This window comes from Fundulus heteroclitus, chromosome 1 (genome assembly GCF_011125445.2).
Source record: "Fundulus heteroclitus isolate FHET01 chromosome 1, MU-UCD_Fhet_4.1, whole genome shotgun sequence".
NCBI lineage: Eukaryota > Metazoa > Chordata > Actinopteri > Cyprinodontiformes > Fundulidae > Fundulus > Fundulus heteroclitus.
In genome coordinates this window covers 20,443,009-20,463,648 of record NC_046361.1, presented here as the reverse complement: position 1 = coordinate 20,463,648, position 20,640 = coordinate 20,443,009, and the positions used below count along the sequence as shown (strand labels likewise).

General features: G+C 41.6%; 1 protein-coding gene across 1 annotated transcript in view; it reads right to left on the bottom strand.

Moving 5' to 3' along the window:
* Positions 1–2,373: 2,373 nt before the first annotated feature.
* si:dkey-151g10.3 (serine/threonine-protein kinase WNK3) overlaps positions 2,374–20,640 on the bottom strand; it is a 56,405-nt gene continuing 38,138 nt past the window's right edge. The window contains exons 11-25 of the mRNA XM_021318484.2: positions 17,070–20,339; positions 15,767–15,810; positions 15,437–15,572; positions 14,153–14,269; positions 13,960–14,061; positions 13,821–13,866; positions 13,565–13,720; positions 11,541–13,474; positions 11,123–11,369; positions 7,132–7,217; positions 6,701–7,041; positions 6,353–6,588; positions 6,193–6,264; positions 5,640–5,797; positions 2,374–4,252 (exon numbers count right to left, since the gene is read on the bottom strand). Of these exons, the coding sequence (XP_021174159.2) occupies positions 3,722–4,252; positions 5,640–5,797; positions 6,193–6,264; positions 6,353–6,588; positions 6,701–7,041; positions 7,132–7,217; positions 11,123–11,369; positions 11,541–13,474; positions 13,565–13,720; positions 13,821–13,866; positions 13,960–14,061; positions 14,153–14,269; positions 15,437–15,572; positions 15,767–15,810; positions 17,070–20,339 (7,476 nt within the window). The 3' untranslated portion in view covers positions 2,374–3,721. The remainder of the gene's footprint in view (positions 4,253–5,639; positions 5,798–6,192; positions 6,265–6,352; positions 6,589–6,700; positions 7,042–7,131; positions 7,218–11,122; positions 11,370–11,540; positions 13,475–13,564; positions 13,721–13,820; positions 13,867–13,959; positions 14,062–14,152; positions 14,270–15,436; positions 15,573–15,766; positions 15,811–17,069; positions 20,340–20,640) is intronic.

Here is a 20,640-nt window from a genome sequence, read left to right as displayed (position 1 = left end):
AAATGCACAGCTGTAAGCATTCATTTCTTTCTGGGTTATATAAAGAATACTGACCTGTTTGCTGTCTTCCTTGGTCTGTTTGATGCTGTTCATCCAGTAAAATTTCCTAGCAAAGCTTTGAGGCCTTTATATTTTTTACAGTCAGAATTTTCTTCAGTTTTGACAAAAGAAAGAGCTGAAACAAAAACAATCTTGCAACCTGCATCATTGTGCTTAAGTTTAAATTTACATTGGGCTTAAAAAGGTGTGTGTGTGTGTGGCCTTTATGGCAAGAATGATGCATTGTGAATCCATATTTACCTCACATTTGAAGTAAAGACATAGGGAAACAAAAAGAGGTTTTGTAATATTTATTTTGATTAGTTATAAAACATAAATAAAATCAACAACTGAATTAGTTACAATTTACAGAGGCTGAATTATCAGCAACATATTGGTATTTCTTCTGACTTTTCTTTTCTCACCAATATACTTTTACCAGTCGTTCTTGGTCATGACATTTTGGGATTCCAAAGGTTGTTGCATCACTTAGTGTATTATAACAGACATGGAGGACATCAGGAAAGCTTGCGTCGATTAGTTTAGTCAGCATTATTGATCAGTAGTGAAGTAAAATGTCAGAAATGGCCAATTTTTTTCTACAAATATCAGGAAATCCCCGTTGTGATATCTTACAAGGGGCTATATATCAGGATAGGGAGGCCCCATGACACCGAGGTGAAAAGTAGGGTTTTCTCATTTTTAATAACTTTGGCTTTATAATGATGAGCATACATTTATTTATTTAGTTTTTTTTTTTTACAGTTTGTACATTCCCCTTTCAAAATACAAAAATAATCTTTATCTTTCGGATAACAATTTGGTTACACTCAAAAAAGACAAAGTAGGCTTCATCATCATGACCAAAATAATCTTGTTAGACACGTTAGTCTTAGACATCACAGCACAGTGTCTCACCTTCACTAATAATGCACTACATCTTTGTAAAAATTTAGGAAGTCTCAAAAAGCTAAAAATACAAGAAACCTTTGAATTTATACTCTATAGTATGCAGCTTCTCAACCACACCCTTTAGTATCAACTATTCCTACGTAACCATTTGTGTTTGATTTCTCTATCTGACAAATTTCAGTACCTTGTGCAATCTCATGTTTTCCAAACCTTACAACCTCTCTATAACCAGTAAAACAGAAATATGGTTTGGCTACAGTGTGAGCTAATTATATTAACACCTAACCATTAATACTCAGACATGCTTATGGATAAGTGTGATATTAAATCAACAAACGGTTTGGTAATGTATCAGCTGTTTATATAATAATCTGCATGTAGCCGCTTGTATATTTGAAGTGGGTTAAACAATTTTTTTGGGTTCTATGGGTTTCATTTGTCAATTGCCCACATTTGCATTTCTGATTGGCTCAGAGATTAAGGACAAAAACGAAATGGTTCACTGCTTAAATGCGGAATGGCAAACAAAATATGGTGCCTGGTGCCTTCATAAAGTATTCCTATCCCATTTTCTCACATTACAACCACAATTTTTTTTTTTTTTTTTACGTTTTTTGTTATAGACCAACACAAAGGAGTGCAAAAATTATTTTTTAGTATGTTCTTTTTCATAAAAATCTGAAAAGCGTGCCACAAATTTGTAATAAGCCTCCATTACTGTAACCTTGCTTGGAAGCTGGTTACAGTACTGGGGCCCATGCCCCAGTAGAAATGGTCCTGGCCCCTGTTGTGGCCCCTGTACTAAAGACATAACATTAAATACGCTTCTTCTAATTATTTGCAATGGCAAAGAAACCATAACTGATTGGTCACTTTGACCAATTTTATTTTTTACCTATACAGTTTTACTCCAAGAAGGATTTAAGATGTTTCATGTTTAGCTTTAGCCATATTGAGCTGGGGTTTTCAACTGCTAGATCAGGGGTCTGAAACCTGCAGTTCCAGAGCCACAAGTGGCTCACTTAATATTATTACACTGTTAAATATTGCCATTTTATTGTTTCTTTTTTGTTTGTTTGTTCTGTGCCCCTGTGAAAAAACACTGGCCCCACCTGGAAAATTTGGTCTAGAACCGCCACTGGTTCTATGAAATATTGATTCAGGCCAATGAATTTCTATGACTGCCCCACTTTTTTAGATTTTTTTGTGAAAAAACATTTCAAAAAGAACCTTCCCTCCTCTTTACAACTATGCACTTGTTTGCGTTGGTCTATCCGCCCAAAAAAAACACGTAAAATACGGCGATGTTTGTGGCTGTGGTGGGGAAAAGGTTCAAAGGGTATAAACACTTTTACAAGGCGCCGTAACAACTCAATGGAACTCAGGTTTTCACAACCATATTCAACATCAAACTTACAACCATTAAGACCTAATGTTTTTATTACTTTTTGCTACTCGAGGAGGCAAGCCTAGAACACAGGCAGAGTAAACATTTCCACACAGTGAGTGAGTAGAGTGACATCGGAGAGGCTGCTTTCAAGGAAAGAAAAAGGGGAGGACTAAGCCTCTCACCAATTACTTTCCTCAAACAGGCATAAACACTCACGCACCCACAATATAGCTTTTATCAAAGGCAACGCTGAAACGACTTATTCTCAGTACGGTTTACGCAGTTTTTAATAAATTTGACCTTTTCTTTTTTTTCCATCTACTTTTTCAGCATAACCTCAGTAAAACTTTATACGGAGAGCTCAGAATATCTCCTTGACACCATGTTAAGCTTCTCAGTCTCCAAACTACTCAGAGATCATGAGTGTACTGCAGGTGGAGGCAGTTTCTCCTCAAATGTAATCCCAATTAGTTGAGAGGTCATGCAGTATGGAGTGGAAAGTTTTCAGGGGTTCACTGAACACTGTTTCAATGAATCAACCTATAACACAATTCTGGACTGTTACTATTACACAGACAAAATGATTCAAAGGACATGCCGTACCAAACCACAACATTACATACGTGTTAGATTGCATCATGGGAGATGAGAATGGCCGCGCAGGTTGACCAAGCTTAATTGTGTAATTGGCTGTATAATTTCTCTTCATCATGTATTGTGCTGCAAACCAAGTAAAAAAAAAAAAAAAAAAAAAAATCATATAACAACGTATCTATGGATCTGGCAATAACCACTGTAGCTCTACAAAAAATGTTTTATGCTTTTCAGACAAATTGATTGATACAACACATGCTGATCAACTTAGATGACCGTTACTAATTGCACTTTTAAACGTGATAGTTCTTTCACTGTCAGCGCTCGCTAACTGAGCCAAAAATACTGCCGGAGTAAAATGATTTGTCCTTGTCGCCTCTGCTTTGAGAGGTTCCGGGTCCAGCAGAGTTGGTTTGCAAATAAGAAGAAGAGATTTTTTTTTTTTCTGTATCCAAGGACATCAAGTGATATGTTTTCAAATATTTAACAAACACTGGAGCCACACGCATAGAAAAACACCCATACGTTAAAGACGTTATACATCAATATCCAATCATTCATAAATCCAGCGGCTAAGTTTTATATTAACCTGTTATTTTTCCTTTCACATTTTCTTTCTTTCTTTCTTATCCAGCGCCATGCTGGACTACATGTATTCACTTCACTCACGGGTTCCCCACACATATAACACTTAATTATCACGCCAAGTGAATCTGTTTTGCGTTCCGACTCACTGGGTATCACCACGTCAAGGTACTTCGAATGTATCTCTCAATTCTCTTGGTTTCACTTTTGTCCCAAAGGAAGAGTAGAGGTGGGGGTTGCTGGGTGAATTTTGGCACTGGAAGGTAAAGCAGCAGTTGAGCAACACGAGGAACAGGTAGCACAGGAGCAAAACACACCGCCGCTAACTGCGGTGCTGTCAGCGGGTTCTGCGGGTCCATCGCCATGCAGCAGAGATGTGGCTGTGGACACCGGTAACGTGGGGACTTGGGAAGGCAGCAGAGGTTGGCTTTGAGGTGTCGGTTGGGGCATCAAGATGGCGGGTTGCGTCTGTGGCTGTATGGAGGCTTGCATCCGAGGCTGTGGCATTTGCTGGCACAAAGGGGATTGCTGATAGGTCATCTGCTGAAGGGGGGGAGGCTGATGGAGATGTAAACTCTGGTGCATCTGCGGTACTTGAGCCATGTGTGATTGTGGGGATGGAGGAACTTGCGACGGCAGGGTGGTCAGGGTTCCTCCACCTGGGTAAAGACAGGGAGCTAAGGGTGCCTGGGGGTTCAGTTGGGCTGCTGGAAACCAACCTGGTTGAACCACCTGTAATAATTAGATCAATGAATACTGAGAGCGCTTTTTTCTGTTTGTTTCAGGTTAACAAAAAGCATTTATATCCATTTAAATATGACACATTTTGTCACATTGCAAGCAGAAACATCAATGACATTTATTGTGGCTTTTTGTAACAGGTAGTGCATAACTGTGAAGTGGAGGGAAAACGGCTTCAACGTTAAGACTGTAGAAATCTACATTTGAAAAAAAAAAAGTGCTGAATCTGGATCCATGGCCTTTTAGTCTAAATAAACATCAGTGCCACCAACTGTCTTCAGAAGTGACCCAACTAGTGAATAGTTTGGCTATATGTGTAATTTAGCCTCAGTTTAAATACAGCCGTTCTTTGACTGGGAGAATGACTGCATTTATGCAACGCTTTTCCAGCTGTACTGACCACTCAAAACGCTTTACACTAGAGCCACATTCTCCCAATAGCGCTCACTAATGCGCGCATTCATACAGTTGACAGCTGATGCTCAGATAGATTGGCAACTTGGGGTTAGGCGCCTTGCCCAGGGGCACATCAACATGTGACAGGAGGAAGCTGGAATCAAACCAACCATCTACGACTCCACTTACTGAATTTGTGGAGAAGTTTCAGGCAGGACAAGGTTGTTCAACAGTATCTCAGCTTTTTCCACCTCATAGAGCACTGTTGAATTGTTTATCCAGAAATGATGTATGGGACGACGGCGGCCCTACTAAGACATGGCCATCCACCTGAACTGACAGACCGGTCAAGGAGAGCATTAATCATAGAGCCAGACAAGTCGGCCATGGTAACTCTGCTCGGGCTAAAAAGATTCATAGCTCAGAAGAAAGAATCTGTCAGCAGGATACGCAATGGTTGTACACTCCAAAGATATACCGTTTCTGGAATAGTGTACTTAAGAAAGCCATATTAAGTCCTGTTAAAAGTTTGCTACAAGCCATATTGATGTGTAAGCAAGCATGTGGAAGAAAAGTGCTGTGGTCAAATGAGATAAAGACCCTTTTGTTGTCAGAATGATGCCATAGGGGACATCCCCTAAAAGAGCCGCAGCTGTAATTTGAAAAGGTGGGTTAAAAACTATTCACAAAAGAAGCTTCAGCACATACGCCTGGCAATTTTTTTAGAGGTTTGTTTGTAAATAATTCTCAAAACCATGTTTCAGTTTCCATCCACATCACAATTATGCATTACATTGCATTGATTCATCCAAATAAAATGTGCAGAAATACGTGGTTTGAAAAGTCCAGACAGTTTAAATACTTCTGCAAGCTACTGCAAAACATTTCAAGAATAACTACATTTTCTAAAACAAAATCTTATTTTAAATATTTCCAAACATGCTTTGCTCTGTTTTATGTCTCTTATTGTGTTCAGTCATACCTCTGCGGACTGACTCCAGCCTCCCTGCACCTGCTGAATCTGCTTGATTTGATTCAGTGAAGGCTTGACCGGAGCAGGACCCAATGTCTCCTTAGTCAAATTGTCAACAAGCTTGTGCAGTTCATCTGTGAATGTGCTTTTCCTCGATGGGCTGTGATCTGTGGAGGGATGAAACGATTAATGATTCAATTTACAGACATAATTTATGTAAAGGGTTGCTTTACATTTTATGTTTTTTTTAATTTTTTTATTTCATGGATGGATTAATATATTAAAAGACACATGGATGGATGAACAGATGTATGAATTGATGGATTGATAAATGAAAGGACAAACTCATGAATGGATGAATGAATTATGAATGGATGGATAAATAAACAGATGAACAGATAAAGAGGTGAAGTGTGATGGGAGGATATATCTTTTAAACATTAAGGCAGGTCAATAAATACAACTTTCTTTACAAAGTTCATTTCCTTTTTCCATTGTTAATGAAAAATATCAGAATCTGTTTTCTGGAAAATCTTAATGAATCACAAAAATTTGAACCTACCTTTTCTATCAGGCACTGCAGGGTGGAGCCTACCCTGTTCACCCCCTGAAAACCTACTTGACTGCTGAACCCCTGGAACAGACAACCAAGCCTTTAGATACACTGAGAACAACAGTACACTTTGCAAACATTGGGCAAATGTGGCTCACAATTGTCTAACCAGAGTGCGGAACTCCATTGTTGTCCATGTGAGAGTGAGGCCGGGACCGAAACTTAGCTTTGGCCAGCCTGGGCCTGCGTGGGGAAAGGACAGGCGGCGCAGCCGGAAGCGGAGGAGTTCGACACAGAGAGGCAGGTAAACTTTGTCTTTGGTCTTTGATAGAACGAAGCTGTCTGTAGAGCTCTTGAAGTTCTCTGTTCTGCTGGGCTTGAAGCGAAACAACCTCTTTGATGTGCCTACAGAGACAAGGATGTTCAAAAATACTAAGACAAAAATATGCTAATGCATTTAATGCAGAGTAAGACCATTCTGTTAAACAACTAACAAGAGTCTCTGCTTCTGACTTACTTTTCTCTGAGCCTCTGTAGTTCTCTTCTTAGCCCTTCATCCTCCAGCTCACTCGCATCATCGTCATCATCACTGCTGCCAAGTGGGGAGTGGCTGTGGCCAAAACCCCGAGACGGGTGGCTCTTTGATGGGGTCATCTTCCCATCTTCTTTATCCCATTCCTTTGTCTGGGTTTTCCTCCTATCTCGTCCCACATTAGGGGACACCTGCGAGCTGTCGGTCTGTCTGTCCTCTTTCTTTGTCACGGTCTGTATTACAGAGAAACGTCCCACTTTCCTATGAGTGCTACCATGACCCGACGGCAGATCCTTTTGAGGAGAGGTCTGTGGAACTGGATTCACCTAATAACAAAACGTTGTGAGTTATTTGGTGCCTGCATAGCTTTCAGACTAAAAAGAGTAGAAGCTAAGGTCAGGATGCACGACTCCTACCTGAAATCGTTCTTTGCACAACTGAGGTGAACTTAATGGTGTCTCCTTCTTATCACCTTCAAGGGCCTGACTGCACGAATGTTCCTCTGATAAAGAGACAGGGGTGAAAAACAAAAAAGGAGAGGCAAAGAAACACAGACAAAGACGCAGAAACACATAAATAAAAAGTGATGAACAGGCCAAATAAACGCAGAAAAATAAAAATCACAATGAGACACACAAACGCAGATTAGAAACATGAACAAAAAGGTTTGAGTTAGCAACTTGCAAACATTGCAGATTTTCATCTTGTGGTATCTGTATGTGTTGTGGATCTTATTTAATAAGTTATGAAAATCAGCCTGAGCAACAAAACTAAGCCTCTGTGGATGTAAATGGATTTAAATTAAAAAAAAACCTGGGCTGGCTAAGATGAGTGGAAAAATGAAAAAATCTTAAATTTAAGACAAAACTGTTGCCAAAGCGTTGGAAAAATCTGAATGTGAAGAACAAACCTTCAGATTCATATATGTTCTTCTCTTACAATCATGCACAAACATTTTGAACAGGGCCCAGATTTGCGGTGTCCTGTAAAAGTATTCTGATACCATGAACTTGTTCGCATTACAACTAAAAACTTCCAATATATTTTATTGGCATTTTATGTGATAAACCAATGCAAATTAATGGATAACTGTGAAACTAAGGGAAAAAGTCACAAGCTTTTCAAAATGTTTTACAAATAAAAATTAAAAAATGTCTACAAGCTTTGCACGTTTAGAGAAAAAAAATGCCAAATGTGACTTCTTATAACCATTTTTTAACAATGGCTTGGTTTATTCCAATAAAATACAAAGAAGATAATTGTTGTAATGTGATTAAATGTAAAAAAGTTTAACAAGTATCAAGATTTTTGATACTTTTTAGATGTGTATGGCATTACAGCAAATATGTAAACATAGGTAATCATCACATAATTAAGCTGAATATTAAAATGGTTAAATACACCAACCAGCAAAAAGTTACAGTAATTAAAATATCATAAAACAAAGCGCTTCTTAAGTTTGTCACAAGTGTTACTTACAGATAATGGTCCGTTATTAGTCACTGGTGTGGAACATAACAAAGGTGCTCATGCATGTGCTCTTGTAGCAGAGGTTTTAAGCTACTACTAAACAAGCAACACATAAACATGCAAGATGGATGGAGTTTGTTAACAACATGCTGCAGCTTAGAAACATTAAAAAGGCTACAGGAACAATAACTGTCAGACCCCAGATAAAGTACACAATCTGTAACACTGTTTCTAAAAAAAATATAGGATACTGTGTAAAATGTAAATTAAAACAAAACGAACAACTCTGAAAACCATTAAACCCTGTGTTTTATGTTTTATTTTGAAAAGGAGAGAAAGACATGAGTAAAAAGCTGACACTAAAAATATCAGTATTTAAATTTCCACTGGTTTTCTGGTTTCTTTGTCTTAGAATTACATTAATTTAGCATAAGAGAGGTCTGGATGCTGGTAGGTCGGTTTAGCATCATGTTTCCTTTACGACGGAGCTAAGCTGATGGAGTAAGTCTATTTACGGTTTGGATAAGTATTGTCATTTTTTAAATTGAAAAGCCATAATCAGAATAGAAAATTATAATGTTCCAAAACCTGTAGGTATCATCTTTTCAAAAACAAGTATGCATTTACAGACACCTGGTGACTAGCTGCTGAAAGGTTTTTCTGCTCTGTGCTGAAAACAAAGTGTATCATGAAAAAAAACTGTACTTCACCCTAAAAAATGGATTTCAGAATCGTTCTGGAGCTCATTTAGTTTTTCTAGCATTGCTTGTTTTATATTGAAGTTCTGAAAGAGGGTCGTAACCATGATTAGTTTTAAACCATCTCCAGCATGAATTTAAAGCTGACTTTGGGTTACACGAATTAAAGGGGCAATGAGTAACACGGACACCTAGTGTTACGGATCGGTCCGTTGTTGCTGTGAAACTCCACAGAATAAGTGTATAATGTTAAATTGTGTTCTATTTCTGGTCCGCTTCTCTTACTGGCTTTTATGTTAGCAGGCTGCTGCTCTTTCGCCAAAATAAAATACCAAATGCTGTGCTTTGTTTTGTGAACCCTGGAAACTCTCATATGATTGGCCTTGGAATCAGGAAGGAAACCCGAGCTACACTCTAGGTTTGAAAGGAACCAAACGTGACTAAGACATTGTTGATGGAGAGGACAAATTGTTCATAGGGAACGATACTTCCATCCCAGGTGACACAAGAAAAGGATTTAGGTTGATTTTACAGTCAATATCTTACTTTTTTCTCCTTTAACTAAGTGCAAGACACTGAAGTTGAGCCAAGTTCCAAAATCTGCATCCTTTTCTGTTGCAACTTAATGTAATTGGTTCAACACAATGTGTTTTCCCCTCTTCTTTTTTATTCTTTTTCTGCTTGTAATGTCCAACCATAGATCTAATCAAATTCTGTCAAAAGTACATACTCTCAAAACCACCAAATTCTGTTTTAATTACATTTTACATCCCAACCTTCTTTAGATCCAGGGTTTAACGCACAAAATACTGTAATAGTTGCATATTCCACAAACCTAAACTGTAGTCTCACTAATCAATGCTACAAGCCCATAAAGAAAGTGCACATGGGTTCTGAAATAAAAACACACATTAAGTGACTTGTAAAAGTATTCAAACTTTTTATTAACGTTTTTTTTATAAACTAATGTAAAGTAGTTTGTATTTAAGTGGTGAAAGGAAAAGGATATATGGTTTTCTAAAGTCTTTACAGAAACTGAAAAATATTGTGTGCCTTCTTTTTTTTAAGTGGATATTTTGTATGGCTTTAGATCTGGAAGTCTTCTGGTGTATCTCTACTGCTTTTGAAGGAGACAGACACTGTTAGCTAATAGCTCAACCATTGTTAGATGGAGAGCTTCTGTGAACATAATTTTTCAGGTGTTAGTACAGGATTTCAATAGCATCTAGATCGGGACATCACATGTGAATATGCTTTGACCAAAACCATTCTATTCTACCTCTGGCTGTATGTTTATAGTTGTTTTCCAGCAGCCTCTAATAGGGTTTGTTCCAGGATTGGCTTGTACTTAGCACTGCCCTACTACAATGACCCTGCAGAAAAAAAGCATTCCCACATCACGATCCTGCCTCACTGTGCGTTACTGTGGAAGTTGTGTTTTCAGAGTGATGCACACGGTTATTTTTCCACCATATCATTGCACACCACACATTCCAGATTTTGCTTTGTAAAAAACCCCCTAAAACCTCAGTATATCCTCTTCCATTTCAGTAACTCACTACTTTACATTGGCCTTTCACATTAAATCCCAATCAAATACATTAAAGTTTGTTGTTGTAATGACACAAAATGGAGAGGAGGTATGAATACTTTTCCGAGGTGCTGTAAGTTTAGCTGCTTAGCATCTTATCTGTGTAAGGACATGATGCGCTGTCTAGACTGAGTCAGAAGGTGAGGTGGATGCTGCTGGGAGTGCCTGGGGACTTGGGGCAATGAAGCAGGATGTCATGTGAAAAGACAAGTCCTGGGCGCAAGTCACAGCTGGGCTTTGCTCCACAGCTCATCTGCACTTGGAGCGTATTAGGCTTCCGATGCCAACCTCCTCCTAAAAACTGTGCCACCCTTCTCTACACTCCACTGTTCTGGCCTCAGAGTGCTCCATGCAAAAAGAAAGATTTTGAAGAAAAATAAAATGTAGTGAAAATTATTTGAACATAAAAAAAAAAAATGCAAACTATAATGTATGCAGTGATGTCAACACTGACATTAGATGGGGACTATATACAAAAAAGGGGAAAGACAAATTTACTTTTACACAAACATATGTTACCATAAATTTTAATTAATCCTCAGGGGTTAAAACAAATGTTTATGCTAAATTAAAATTAGTATTACATGTTAGCTCTAACAACCCATTCTCTCTTTTTTTGTGCTCTTTCGCTCCCTAAAAGGACGCTACCTTGTGGGACTCTGGGCTTCTTGAACAAGCTGGCGGAGTGGCGCAGTTTGCATGCCCAGTTTTTGAATTTTCGAGTCCAGGATTTCTTGCTAACCGGATTTCTGATACTAGGACATGTCAGGTTTAGGCCAAAATATCCACCTCCTGCATTGTGCTGCTGCTGTCCGTGCTGGAGGGAGATCGGTTGCTGATTGAGAGGCCATGATGGATCTCCGACGACACTGGTGTCAGAGTGTGGCTGTGCAGCCTAGAACAGTTAGGACAATTAAGACTGGCAGCATGAATGGGTGACATAAAGAGTGGAGAGATACTTAAACATGTAAATATTACAAGTAATCACAGACACTTAAAGGGGAGTCACATTTACACAATAAATTATGATCAACTCATTTAATAGTTATTTTTTGGGTTTACTTACAGGTACGGTTGGTTCTCCTGATACTAATGAGTGCTGGGATCCAGCAGCTCCATCCTGAATGGCAGGAAGGAGACAGGTGGGCTTGGTGGATGAGGCAGAAGCTGAGGGGAGAGAGGGGACAGGTTGCTCCTCTACTGGGCCAGACAGAACAGGGTCTCCCGCTTCCAAAGAAGCTTCATATCTTCCACCCATTTCTGGGTCAGGAGAGGTAGAGGAGGAACGGGTGGTGGTAGAGGAGGTAGTTGAGGATGGGGTGTGGGAGGAGGTGTCTGAGGAAGTGGCAGGTGGGTAAAAGGACAAGCGCTGGTGTCCCTGAGGCTCAGATGATTCGTCGCCTCCGCCTGACATGGGGGCAGCTGATGCTGGAACAGAGGCAACACCGGCTGGCGACGCCCCGCCGCTGTACTCCTGATACAGCAGGTTTCTCAGCTTTTCGTCCAAAGTCTTAATACGGTTATCGACAAATTCAATTTTTGGTGGACCTTCGCTGTCCGACTCAGCAACGGAGGACGGCTGACCAGGCGATGGCGTCATCGCGATGGAAAGGCTGGGCAGGTGGGCTTCAGCTGAGGCAAGATGAAGAGGCGGCAAGGAGGAGTCAGACGAAGGGTGAAAGGGGGCAGAAAAGCTTCCTGTGTCCTCTGTGACACTCTTCTCTCCTATAGACACCTCTGATTCTGACACTTGCAAAGAAGACTGCTTCTGACTCGCGAGCTGCGGCTGCTTCTGAGATGCCTCCGCGGTTTTAAGCCCCTCATATTGCTGCTCGGAGTGCTGAAGCAGTGTCTGCGGCTGAACAGGCCCAGCAGCCACGTGGCTTGGTTGTGTAATCTGATGTTGGGGTACAGGGGTAACATTTAGCTGCGCCTGCTGCTGGAGAAATTGTTGACTTATGGATACGGGCATCATTTGGCCTTGAGCTGGAACGCCCACAAACAGCTGATGCTGCTGTTGCTGCAGTGGAGGTTGCATTATTTGCTGCTGCTGTATCATCTGTTGCATGGTCACCTGTTGATGCTGTGGCTCCTGCTGTTGTGGGACTACAGGAGCCTGAGGTGCCAAAACCTGCTGTGGTAGCTGGTGAAACAGAGACTCCTGAAGCAACTGCGGGGCATACTGCAACGGTTGCTGTTGTGGTGGCTGGGGTTGCTGTAGGGGCAATGGTTGCAGAATCTGAAGTGCCTGCACAGCTGGTTGAGGCAACTCTGTTTGGCCTGATGGAGGCAACACAGAGCCCTCAGGAGCCTGTGGTTGAACAGCCATTTGTCTCTGCAGCAGTTGCGGTTCCTGCTGCAGCGGTTGTTCTCTCTGCTGCAAACTTTGATCTTGGTTGCCTTGGTACTGCGAAAGCTGTTGTTTTGGTGTCAGCTGCTGTGTCTGTTGTTCAAACTGCATCGGCAACAGCTCTGGATGTGTTGTTGCTGGTAGCTGAGACAGCAGTGGGACCGGAGCGGACATTTGGGAGAACACCTGCTGCTCCTCAACGAGAAGTTGACTTGCCGCAACCGGAGGAGCGGAATGGAAAGAGGCTGGAGACTTTTCGACTGCCGGTGGCCTTGATGCAGTGCCCAGTGTATCTTCTATGCTCCGACCTACAGTGGAGCAAACGCTGGTCACTGCAGGAGTTAGGTTACTGGAAACCATGGCGGTGGTTGAGGCAGACACAACAGAAGGAGAAGCTGGCAGAATTGGGATGTTAGCAACAGTTGGTATTGCTGTAGTTAAAAGAGAATTGGGAATCTGGTCAGCTGAAGCAGAAATGGGCGGGGCAGAGGCGGAGACGGTTTCAGAGGCTATGGTCTCAGCTGTAGTAGTGGAGTGGGTCATAGAGTCAGGGGCTGAGACAGCTGAGGCTGATGAAGCAGAAGAAAGGGTGTTGTGGGGGGAGGAAACCTTTTCAGCAAAGGAGTCAGGAGTTTGGGATAGATATTTTTCTGCAGCCAGAGGAAAACACACGTTTAGTTTCTGTTCCTCTCTCAGCCACGTTAATAAACCACAATAACACTTACCTAATTCGTTCTCACCTTCATCTTTCTGAGGAGACTGGGGAATTTTTGCCTCAGCAGTTGGCGGTGGTGTGACAGCGCCCTGGCTAGACATGGAGTCTCTATGACGAATGGTCTGGTTGATAAAGAAGCGCCAGCGTCCCACTGGAGATGACTGAGGGACCGAGTCCACAACTAAACCAAAAAAATATATTTTCTAGTTATAAGAACTCCGTTTTTTCTTCTTTCTATCTGTCACTTAGAACATAAAGGGAATATATATCAACAAACTTACCAGAGCTAGAGGGAGTGCTCACTTGTAACTGGTCAGTTGATCCAGTCTGGCAGAGGAAACAAAACATAGAAACATTTTTATTACTCATTCAAGACTGGTAAACAGCAGTGGCCAAGGTGTCGGTTCTACATCAACGTACCTGTGTATGTGTCTGAAGGATTTCTTGGGCTTTTTTCACAATTGATCTTAGTTCCTCCACAAATTTCTCTTTCTCCGAATCCAGGACAAAGTCCTCCTCTACCTAAATGGACAACCAGACAGCAGTTACAAAATCTGTGTATAGGTGTTTAACTATGAGTTTTTAACATTACCAAAGTACTCAGAGTTTTTACCATGTAATCTGCAATATCCTCAGGAGCATCTCCTTCAATATCAAATTTGAATGTCACCATCTTATTGCTATGGGTCTCTAGCTGACATTCAACCAAGTTGTCTCCCTTCCCGGACACCTGTGAATGTTATAAGAGACAAATCATAATATACTGGGAATACAAAAACTTTACATAGTGCTATGAAAATCATATTTTACATTTTTTGTCACACCTAAATACAAAAATAAATTTGGAAAAGATTATTTAATTTTTTTCATTCAAAAGTCATGGTTTGATCACTAATGGCAATTCACCCAGTTGCTGAAACAGAAAAAGCAGCCCCAGACCATCATACTACCACCACCATGTTAGACTGTTTGTATGTTTCTTCTCTGAAAAGCTGTGTTAATGTTACACCACATGAAATGGGATGCACATCTACCAAAAATGTTTAAATGTTATCTCATCAGGCCACATGAAATTTTCCCAGAAGTCTTGGGAATCAAGATGTTCCTTAGCAAACAAAAGGGGCTTTTGTTCTGTTTTTGTCAGCAGTGGTTTTTACCTCTGAACTCTCACATAGATGCAATTTTTGCCCAATCTATCTTCTTACTGTTTATAAAGAACACTAACTTTAACTGAAGCCAACGAGGGCTGCATTGCTTTAGATGTTGTTCTGGGTTCCTTTGTGACCTACTGGATGAGTTTTGGAGTATTTTGGTTGGCCAGCCACTCCTGGGAAGATTCACCACTGTTCCATGTTTTCTCCACTTGTGAATAATGACTCTTAAGGTCACAAAGCCTCAGAAAAGGTGTTGTAACCGTTTCTAGATTAATGGATGTCAGTGACTTTATTCTTAACAGTTCTTCAATTTCTTTTAATCGTGGCATGTTGCAATTTAAGTTCTTTAGGAAAACCTCACATTGTCAGAAAGGTTCTATTTAAATGATTTATTGATTACCGGTTTTCAGGTCAGACAGTAATAAAGTGTGGGTGTGGTTGGGGATATTGAAACAAAAATTTGGTATATCTCAATTAATTCATTTCTGAATAAGGCTGCATTGGTATGGTTATCATACTTCTGATAATAAAATAATTATTTGAAAACTGCTTTGTGTATTTTTACTATCTTTGTCTAATGTTACAATTTGATTAACAGAAACACTTAAGTGTCACAACAAAAAAAGAAGACATTTAGAAGTGGGAAGTCACTTTTTCAGGGCACTCCTTTATCTTTTGATAAAAATGGAGATTCCAAAATAGGATGGTAACTGATTTCATAAACATGTTTTTGGTCTTTTCACCTGGAGCATGCTCAGCTGAAACTGGTGAGAAGCTTTCTCAAGCTTCTGAGAGGAGGTTTTTTTCTGAGACTTTGACTTGTCAGATTTTCCATTTGCTAAATGATGCAGGATGTCTTCTCCATTGGCTGAAACAGACCTGTGGATGGCAGACGCCATGGATGGTAAATATCTGAAATAACTCAAGAACGTTTTAGTTTTCACATGTAAAATGAAATTAAACCACACGAGTAATTAAATAAGGGGAGATATTCAAAAGCAAAAGTTGACTATAATATAAAAAAAACATCTAAAGCAGATATTTTTTGTATTGTGATTTATAAGAAAACATACCCTGTTGAAGACTGACATTCTGTGCTTGTCAGGTATGGTCCATCCTGCAGAGTATTCATAGACACAAAGTGCATATAGAGAAAACACATGTACAACACACAAATATTAATTGCCATAAAAGTTACAAATAAAGCAATATTATATTTATGGGTAATATGACATTAAATTAAATTCTCTTCAAAATTATGCAAACTGTTCAAGTATAAGCACATAATTTTAGATTATAAAAAAAGATTCAAGTAAAACTATTTTTATACAATATGTTTTTTTTTCCATTTCTACATTCCAAAAAGTTGTTTATTCTTGGTCCTAAGACAAGGAACAAATAACTAATGAGTAAAAGTACCAAATATTTCTAGAATAAACCTGTTGGGATACTTGTGCATAAAATACAACCAGTTCCCTTTAATAAAAACAAATACAATAATGTTTAATTTTAAGTCTTTAAATACAGACAAGAAGAATGTCTGACTGCATAGTAGGTTAATAAACATGGGCTAAAAGGTTTCTCACACTACCAGCGCTTCAAGCTGCACAAAGTCAAACCCTGAAAGTAAAGGCCAACGAGGACGCTACTAATTTAAAGAAAAGCACAAAAATGCTGGACTAACAGCAACATCTCTCACAGCCAACTGTCTTTATTATACAGTAATTAATGGAGAAACAATGCTAACAAATTGTTCTTTAGTGACAATGCATACGTTTCTTTGTACTACTACGAGTGAATAAATACAGCAAAACAAAAAATCTACCACCATAAACAATAAAACCTGAAAGAGCTTTGATGTTGATGTTGAGCTGCTTGCCTGCCGTGGAGCAAATTCTTTTTTTAAAAGCTAATTTTGGACATGAAGATCTTGCCTAAATCCAGGTGAACCACAGGAGAGAGCTAACATCTTCGCCCGGATGCCAAACTAAATAAAATCCCTACAAATCCCTATCTTTTTGCTAAAATATATCAAAAGAATAATATCAAGGCTGGAATTTATGTCAAACATCCTGCAGCTAAATACTAGAACAGCATTCCAGTGTACAACTTGCTCATACTGATGTCGTTGTATTGCAATAAGAATATAATCCGATTAAAGAAGCTCATTTGTGTGTGTTTATTAGGATATTTAAAATGCAGTTCTAACAGCATGCCTGCCCCCTAAACTGTTATATCAACTTTTTCTGGAATCACAATATGTTAGTATGAATCAAAGAGGTCACAATATTATTTTTTGGTATTTTGTAAGAAGGAATCTTAATTATTATTGGTTAAGCACGTCAGAAAATCGTTTCAGCTTCATATTTCATGTACCTGAGCGCCGCCCGGCAGGGAAATGTCACAGTCTTGCAGCGAGGCTTGGGGAAGTTTGGGAGCATTAGAGTCAAGCAATTGTAGAGCAGAGACAGGTTGAGGAGAGGTGGGTACAAAGTTGGGCTGCCCTGGTAAAGATACCTGGGCTACTGGCGAAGACGTAGGAAGCTCTGCAGCGGGGGCAGGTTGCTGGGAAAGTACAGGCGGTAATGTCGCGGAGGGGCATGAAGGGCTGAGGGGCAGTTGTTGTGCAGGACACTTAGCATTAGACAAAAGAGATTCTTCAGAAACTGGTGTCTTGCGGTCTGTCTGAGTGTGCGAGCTAGCTTGCGCTTGAAGCTGTGTCTGTGTTTGACAGTGAGTCAGGGCATGAATGCAGGTTTGTGTATGTGTGTGAGCCGGCAGCAGGTGTTTGGCATGGTGCTGTGGAGATGGAGGGGCACCTGCTGCTAAGTGACTATACAAGGGGAGGGTCTTATTGGGGGACTGAGGCACAGAAACATTACTGGGTGCCGACTGCGCAGGGGGCTGTATCACCACATGTGAAGCGGGGGGCGGCTGAGAAGGAGACTGATTTTTGTCAAGTGTTGCTAAAGCCTGTTGCTGAGGAGGCGGTTGCTGGGTGGGAGCTTGGATGGGCTGGAGCTGTGTGGTAGAACTTCCCGGGGGAAGGTTTTTCTTTTGCTGCTGCAGTGACTCAGCAGACTGAGGCATAAATGGCTGAATGATAGAGGAGTCCGCAGAGCTTCCAGGGAAGTGCTGCTGGGCCGCAGCGACTGGATATGGTGCTGTTTGTCCCGGAGCTGCACCTTGTCCAGTCTGCGCTGGAGGAGGAGCAACAAGATGGCCAAGTTCAGCTGATGGAGTGAGACTCTCTGCTGCTGTCACGGCACTCTCAGTCGAGGCCTGAGACAGAATCATCTGCTGATACTGCACTACTGGCTGCTGACGCAACTGATGTTGTGAAATATGAGTCATATTATGCGGCACAGACGGGATGGCCTGGTGGGGAGGTTGTGAGATATACTGTGGGCTCGCTAGGCCAGGGTGAGGATGGCCCTGACAAGGTGGTCGGCCTTGAGCTTCTTGTTGGAGCTTGGGCTGGATGGGACTTTGTACTGCAGCATTGTGCTGAACACGAGTGTCATGTTGTGCTGGGCTTGGAAGAGAGGAAACTGCGCTTGAAGGATGAGCAGCGGCATGGTTTTGTTGGCCCATCATCAGAATATCTTTGTCTGGGACTTGGCCATGTGAAGGCTGGGGCTGCAGAATAGCTGTGTGATGAGGTTGAGTCTGGATTAATGGCTGAGCAGCTACCTGTGTAGGAGCTACAGGTCCAGGAAAACTAGCCTGCAAAGGAATGTGCTGGGTCTGCAAGACTTGCTTTTGTCCTTGGATCACAGCTGTTGGAGTAGCCACACTGACCACAGCTGTAGCTGGAGGGGCTTTGGACACCGATTGGACTAAAAACTGGGCTGCAAGCTGATTCTGATTTTGGGGCTGGAACTGACTGTGTTCTTGCTGTCCTAGGAAAACAGGAGCAGTCTGGACAGGAGTCGGGGTAGTCTGGATAGTCACAGGGACCTGCACTTGAGAGATTACTTGAGTTTGGTGCTGGACTTCCTCAGTGCTCGCAGGGACACCAATTAAAAGATGGGTTTCCATGGAGGTGGAGTGTTGCGGCTGAGCAACAAAAGCTTTCTGCGGCTGGATGAGTGCTGCTTGCTGCTCCACAGTTTCCTGTTTATCTGACTGCTGCGCAGACTGAAGAGTGGCAATTTGTGGATTACACGTTTGCTGCAAGGTAGCAGGTCGTGGCTGCATCTGCAACTCGCTGCTGCTTTGAGGTTTAGGCACGAGTTCTTGCTTTTCAACTTGCTGTAGATGCTGAATGATGGCAGCTGGTTGCTGCTGCTGCTGTAGCTCTTGGTGTTGATAGTTCATTTGAGCCTGTTGCTGCAAAACTGCACTTTGTTTATCTAAGGGGACTTGTTGAAGCTGCTCTTCAAGCTGCTTTTGCAACAGAGCTTGCTGCTGCAGATGCTCTAAGTTCTGCTCAAGCTGTACTTGTTGCCACTCCTGCTGCTGCAGCTGCGCTGCCTGTTGTAACTGGGACTGCTTTAAAATGAACTGGTTTAGCAAATGCTGTTGCATCAATGCTTGTTGGTGCTCCATCTGATGGAATAAGTTTTGCTGCTGTACTTGTTCATTTTTCTGTTGTGTTTGCTGGGACTGATGCTGCAGTATAGCGTTTTGCTGTTGCTGTCCACTTTGTTCCTGTGTGTCTTGTTCAGTTTGGGTTCTGTCTTCCTGCTGCTGCCCTGTTGGCTGATATAACTGATGCTTCTGCTGTTGCTGTGAGGGAATATGTGGCAGTTGTTGCACTTGTGCTTGTGTAGATTGATCTTGATGCATAAGACTTTGCTGTTGCTGCTCATATTTTGGATGCACAAGAGCTTGCTGCTGATCCACGACTGGTTTGTGTTGCAGCGCATTCAGTTGTTGGAGCTGCGCCTGGTGCTCCTGTTGTTGGAGCAGAGTCATCTGTTGCTGCTGATCAAGCTTCTGGGCATACAATGGGTGTCTTTCAAGAAGCAACAGGTGTTGCTGCTGAAGTAGCTGCTGCTGCTGTTGCAAAAGAGATTGCTGCTGCTGAAGCTGTTGGTGCAGTTGTTGTGATTGTCTGACTGTTTGCTCGCAGGTATTTCCTGCTGGTTGCCCTTTATAGGCCTGAGGTTGCTCCCCTGGCTGTGGCACTGACAAAGCTTGAGACTCCATATTTGTCTGTGCGGTCATCACTTGCTGTTGAGGAGATGCCTCGACGTTTTGGACCGGCCGCTGTGCAAAGTTCTGCTGCTCAGGCTCGTGGGGATGTTGGTGGACAGCTGCAGCTGAAGGGGTGTGAAGATGTTCTTCTGGTGGTAGCGGAGTTGCACTAACTTGTTGCTGTTCAACTGTTGTGGGCTGCTGTGGTTGCTGCTGATGGATGGAGGCCGGTTGTGGAATAATGGACAGCTGTGGACTAAAGACAGGCTGTGTTTGCTGGGGAGCAGAGTGAGGAGCAATGTCAGTCTGCAGCATGGGAGAGGCAGGTAGCTGAGTGTGGGGGATAACGGTCCCTGCAAGCACAGCAGGGTCACTGACTGACATGGATGTGGGGAAAACACTAATGGGAGCTTGGGGAGAAACAGGAAGTATGTTTGACTGCGAGGGAGCCATGGATCCATGAGCAGTGAGCGTTTGAAATGCATCTGATGTAAATGTGTGCGACTAATCAGGGATAATGAAAGAACAAGGTTGAAAGTAGGAAAGGGAGGGGGGGGGAGGGGGAGAAAGCAGTACAAAAATTGGGTTAGGAAGAAGCTATGACAGGGAAAATAAACAAACACATTCAACTTCAGAGAACAGTGTTTCCCACAGAGTTTTATGCTGGATAGGGAGCTTGGATCATAAACTGCAATAGCACTTTGGGGAAGCGTAGCATAAATTAGTACATTAGTAGGCTATAAATTTCCTAACTTTCTTGCATCACGCCATCTCTGTTCACTAACATCCTGTGGGAAGCACTGGT